General features: G+C 45.1%; 1 protein-coding gene across 1 annotated transcript in view; it reads right to left on the bottom strand.

Moving 5' to 3' along the window:
* Window positions 1-1,792: 1,792 nt before the first annotated feature.
* DPYSL5 (dihydropyrimidinase like 5) overlaps window positions 1,793-6,000 on the bottom strand; it is a gene marked incomplete at its 5' end in the record, with an annotated part of 43,790 nt that continues 39,582 nt past the window's right edge. Inside the window, 2 exons of the mRNA XM_081315042.1 lie at window positions 1,793-2,084; window positions 5,581-5,749. Of these exons, the coding sequence (XP_081171168.1) occupies window positions 1,999-2,084; window positions 5,581-5,749 (255 nt within the window). The 3' untranslated portion in view covers window positions 1,793-1,998. The remainder of the gene's footprint in view (window positions 2,085-5,580; window positions 5,750-6,000) is intronic.

The following is a 6,000-nucleotide window of genomic DNA, read 5'->3' as shown; positions in this document are numbered from 1 at the left end:
ACATAATCTTATGCAGAATTGACTTGGGAGGCCGGTGTGTGGTGTTGTTGGTTCACATAGTGTGGTGGGATGGAGGGTTTGTTGTCACTGTGTGTTGGGGGGAGAGAGCACGGGGGGGGGGAGGCTCAGCTAATCTCAATGTACACATGTTGTACTTTGACAATAAAGATTTATTTATTTATTTATTTATTTATTTATTTATTTATCTTCTCCTTCCCTGCAATGCCAAAAGACTGGTTCTGAAGTACAGACCCAAAAGCTTTGTATCATGAGAACAATCTTTAATGAGGAAACATATGCACTGCAGGTGCTAAAACAGTCATTACAAGACTATTCCAACATGTAACAGGGCAGGGCTGGCTGCCTTCACAAGCCGAGTCCTCCATTGCGGTCCTGGGAGCTGAGGACTCCGTCACGCTTGGCCACCCAGCATCATATACCTATGGGTACCAACTATTGAGGGAAAAGTGCACAAGGAACAGTTCACATTTCACGCTATTTCAGAGGGAAGCATTAATGGACTGAGGGTGGGGAAACGGAGGCTTCGTGAGCCCCAACAGTCAGCCAGGTGGGCAGGTTAGCACCATCAGGTTGGGAGAGGATTGGCAGAAGATTTCAGAGCACACATGCTTCGCTCAAGATATCCTATGGCTTGAAAGGCCAGTGAATAGCTCAGATAGGAAAACCCTCCATCCCTCAGCATGGACAGGAGAAAATACTGTTTCACTGAGTATTAAAGGAGTCCTTTATCCCCAGGTTCAGAGTAAAGAAAGTGGCTGGTATGAGTAGATGGAGAAGCTGGTTCAGCCAACCCACACCAATCCCTTTCTGTTGTCAGTACTGATGGGAATCAACTTCTGCTCTGTTAGCTCCTCTTTTGCAAGATGAGGAGAAGAGGCACTAAAGGGATAGGACAACTAGGTTCTGCTGCTCTTTCACCCTATCTCCAGGCAGAAGGGGCTAGGATTATGGTCAAGAGGCTGATACAGTTGGACAGGACAAGCCTCTCCTTGTTGGGAATAGAAAAGCTTCAGGATATTCCAGTATTTTAAAAGGGAAAAAAAGCTACAAAGAATGAGCCATGGAGACAGTTGCTGTCTGATACAAGTCAATGGGAAGAGCAAGGCAAAACCTCTTGGCGACCTTCCTCCTCCCACTATAACCATAGATTATATTCTCCTACAGGAGCCAGGAGGATAGCTCTTTCTTCTACAACAGAGTGTGCCAAACGCTCATTTTTACTTGGTGGGGTACAGAAGAAAGAGATACCATTTGAGCTTGGTCATCTTCTATACAGTCCTCTCAAGAGCCTTCAGTTGAGAATATGGATAATAAGGGGCAGAAGCTCACAACTATTAGCAACGTTGTCCTATTAGACAACAGAGATAAAGGAGGTTTGTCTACCCTTGGGTAAGTCTTGGCTGACCCTCTTCCCTTGCACAGTAAATGCAATGCCTGAATGGGGACCTCTGTCCTCCAACCCAGCTGAGCCCCACCCTAGCCTGGCCCACACCTCCCCCTTCTATCCTACTGCTAGTACACAAAGCACCTTTATTTCAGTATTTTTTTTCCACGTGATGCACAAACAAGTCAAAATGTCACTTATCCAAAAACCCAACGTGCAAAACAGAAAGGAACTGGCACAGACAGGCCCCCTTGGCCCTGTCCCCTCCCCAGGGCCGCCCCCTCTTCCCCCACAGTACTCGAGGGAGCTCCCACCTTCTCTAGGAACAAAGGCAGGTCTTCCCTCAGTGCATCACCTGGCACTTAGTACAGCTGTGGGGTGAGGAGAGGGAGAGGGCCCTGTCGTCTCATTCCCACAGAGGGGAGCAGTTGGCTCTGCAGGGCATGGCATTGGGTGCAGGCAGCAGAGCGCTTGCCCGTGTGAGTGGCTCCGGTGAAAAGTGTGGCTGCCTTGAGCTCGCAGGGTGTTGGTGGCAGCCAGGCAAGTGGGGGTGGAGATGGTGTCCTTAGTTGGGGGACAAGTCTGGAGGGTAGCTACCAAATGCCACTAGACCTGCCTCCGGGGGGAGCGAGAATCCGGGCCGAAGCTCGCTTTGGAACATGGTCATCGATTTGAGAACCTGTGGCAAAAAAAAGGAGACAGAGAAGGTGCAGGGTCAAAAAGCAAATTGGCTAAGGTGAAACCATATCCCATCCACCCTGTCCCTACAGGGTCATTACAAGGACCAGGAGAAAAATCACCTGCATTTATAATTTAATTTTTATAAAATAATTTCTTTGAAGCCATCTTCAAAGGACATGTGTGAATGAAAAGATAGAGATGGATTGGCAGTCTTTCAGATTAGCTTTACAGAGCAGGTACTCCCTCCTGTGATTCATGAAGAGAGATTTCAAACAGTTCCTTAATTTTATCATTAATAAAGTTTTGTGAAAGTCCACAATTCTTGATTGTGGAATTTCCAGCACCCAACTTTGTAGAGTGGACCCCATAGATTTCCCACCCACCCTGTTTCATAGAAAGGCTATTATAAGTAATACATATGAAGTGATCTGGAATTGGAGGAGCTCTCTGTGATTCTCTTGTCATGGTCAGATCTTGCCCTGGTAACCATGAGATTTTTCTGGCACTGCCCCGCTGCTATGGAGAGGGAGGAGCCATTAGAGCAGTTCCTCCTTGGTGACTGATGGGCCTAGAAAGGTTCCAGAGGGAGCTAGGGGTTGTCCTGCTTCATTATCCAGCTGAGACCTTAGTGTCGTTTGGAATGAGAAGGCCATTTTGGCCTGGATTGGATTGTACCCATGTGACCTCTCCTTCCCATGGATCCCATTGCTCTCTGCGGTTTATGAGGGAGCTGAGGGAAACGAAATGGGAAAAGACACAATTAAAGAACCATTGCAGGGCACTGAAGGATTAATTCAATCAAACAGGGATAAAAGCCTCTGTTAAGGCCTATCTTGTAGTGGTAGGGGCAGTGAAATAACAGTATTTCTTATTGTGTTTGCTGATTGCTATCTAGGGCAGAGTACCACGACCTTTCTGGCTTTGTGGCCCAGCCAGGGTGGGGGGGAGAGCAAATGGAGCCCTTGTGCATGTGTTTGGTTGCTGCTCACGCAAGTGGGGACGCACATGTGCGTGCTTGCGCGCCATTTCCATGGACCAGTTCCAAACAGCTCCAGTAGTGGGCCAAGGCCCGAGGGTTGGGGACCCCTGATCTAGAAGCCTTATTTTGGGTGACTTGAACCCTTCTGAAAAAGGAGAACCAAGATATTAATCTGCAAGGTTGGGTGAAGGAATTTTCAGAGCTTCAATCAGAGAAAATGGCTCAGATTTCTTCCCCTTGGTGCAGATCTGATGGAGATGTCTGGGGCACAGTCTTTCTTTATTCTGGGAATACAAATCTGTTGGGTCTGAGAAAGGGGACAAGGACCTTTAAACTGCAAGGTCAGCCACCTGCTCCCTCCTGCTGCACCTGCCCATTCCATCCACCCATCCCATCAGATACAGCAGGAGCGCTGCTGGGCCCCATCTGCGGAAGAACTCCATCAGATGGGTCCTAGAGCCTTTTCTGTTGAAGAACCTGCCTTCTGGAACACCATCTCTCCTGAGGTTAGATCAGCCCAACCCTTCCGGCTTTCCAGAAAGCCCTCAAAATGTTTTTTTCTAGCAAGCCCGGGGTCCCCTAGTATAGTGATCCTGCATGACGTCTGCATTTTATTGTTTACATTTTTCTGCCTGAGGTCTTGTTTTATTATGTTTATTGTTTTGCTTTAATTGTTCATAATGGTTTTAACTGGTTTGCAGAACGTTTTTGATTGTTGGTTTTATTGTTCACCACCCAGAGTCATTTTACGTGAGATGGACAGCCATATAAATTTGACAAATAAATAAATGTATAATCTAGAAGACAAGGTATGTGCTGAAATCTAATAGGTGCTATAAGAGACATACTGCAAATAAATAATCTGAACATTTTATTTTGCATAAAGAACCAGAAGGAAGCCTGATCAGTGGCCGTAGTCTAGGTGATAGAGAAAGACAAACTTGTTTCTCTTTTCTGGCCTACCTAGGGACTACATCTTGTAAGCAATTTCCATTTCCATTTCATTTTATGTAATAAAAATAGCAGCTTTATAGAGATTTTTGTTGGAATATAACAAGAAGTGAGACAGCAACATCTAAACAACGTCGATTGTTATGAAAAAAATCAAACAAGGTCAGGTCTATTGGAGCTGGGATAGGACTCCATCAATTTTCAAAAAATGAAAACATCTTGGGGAAAAAGTAACATTTGTTTACATTGTTAGCAAAGAAAGTACATAGATGTGTCCATGAAATCAGCAAAGAGCCTCGAATTGAGGTGGTACAAAAGCAGTTTCTTCCATTTGTGTAATTAGTATCTGCTTTCAAATCTAAAATAAGATAGCAGCCTTAATGTTTTGGAAGATCCCTTTATAATGAGCACAAACTACATCTTTGCTTTCCATTACAGATTATAAATCCAGACTTGCCAGACTAAAACATCTGGCTTCCAAGGAGGATTGAAAGAAAGGGCTTTTCCTAAAGCTGATGCTATTCTGCCTTCAGTGTCCACAGTTGGTGATTGTGCTGATTTCACTTCAGCTATGTTTTCAGGATCAAACTCCTAGCAGTAGGCAGTGTTAGCCTGCAATACTGCATTCTAACCACTGTGCCACCATGACTCCTTATAGTATTGGTATATGTTTTGCTGAAATTTTTGGCTGGGTTCACATAATAAATATATCAATCCTAAATTAGCAAAATTGGTATCTTCATATAAGTGCTACATTGAAACAAAATACATTTACAGCTGATTCACACAACCTGTTAAGACAGTAATTGGATTTGTTGACTTGTGGAACCACAAACTCTTCAATCCCATTTTAGCTGCTGCTAGTGGATTGTGTGAACATAGCCTCTGTTTTCATATTGCAAGTTATCTTGGAAAGACTCTGGCCTTGGAAGGTTACTAAGAAATGCTTTATGCAAAGAAACATACAAACCAACTTGCTACTTTAATGGAGTCAAAATACTCCAATAGGCTATTCCTTCTCAAGCTCTTGATTCAATCTCATTCCAGATAGTTGTAGTCAACTAATTTTATTTTCCTCTTTGACACATATCAACTTCCGCCTGCTCTTCCAATTTTCCTTCTTATCTCCTTTAGCCAACATAGAAATCCTCCCCAACCCCCCACCCCCCATGAAAAGCATCACACATTCTCTAAAAAAGCCAAGACAGGACTAGGAACAGGCAGTGCAAGAATCAAAAGTAAATCAGAATGGGAATTAGCTGTTTAGAAGCAAAGGCATGGAAGGATGAAGGGGGGTGGGATACTCAGGACCAGAACCCAGTCCTAACAGAATTCTGGTCCCATAGGTAGTCTGTATAAAATCAGGCAATTCTTCTAAGGAAGGACTTGAAAAGTAGCCCTGTGAAGATGGGGAGCAAGGAGGAAGCAAAGAATACATAAGGCAAAGATATAGAGTAGGAAGAGAGTAATGCTGGCAACCTGAGCCAGAAGAGCATGAAGGGTGGGCATGGTCTGCCATTTTGCTGTCTACCCCAAAGAAGACTTGCTCCAGCCCCCTCCTTACCGGAAAGGCTGAAGCCGGACTCGTGGAGGTCCCTCATGCCCCCATGTCTTGTGACCGGCCGAGTGGGGGTGTCTGCAAGTGGTGTCCCCGTCTCTTTTTTCCCAGCGTGCACAACCATGGCTACGTCCCCCAGATATGGGGTGCGGTCCACGCCTTTAAGCTTTAAGCTCTAATTAAAAAAAAATACACAAAATAAAAGTCAGCTTTGGCCCTCCCCAAAATCCTATCTGTGGAAACTCATAATCCTTGGAGAGGCAGGCCTTAAGGAGTTAAGACGCCTAGTGTGAGAAATCCAGATTAATCTTTTGGAGTAGATGATGGGGTTAAGACAAGTGTGAACAAATGGCCCAGCCAGGCCCCCTTTGGAGAAGCCAGCTGCCGCTGGCCAGAATCTGATTTAGTCATCTGGATCTTGCACAT

The sequence above is a fragment of the Vipera berus genome, assembly GCF_964194415.1.
Source record: "Vipera berus genome assembly, chromosome: 1".
Lineage (NCBI taxonomy): Eukaryota > Metazoa > Chordata > Lepidosauria > Squamata > Viperidae > Vipera > Vipera berus.
This window is presented reverse-complemented; position numbering and strand designations above follow the sequence as displayed.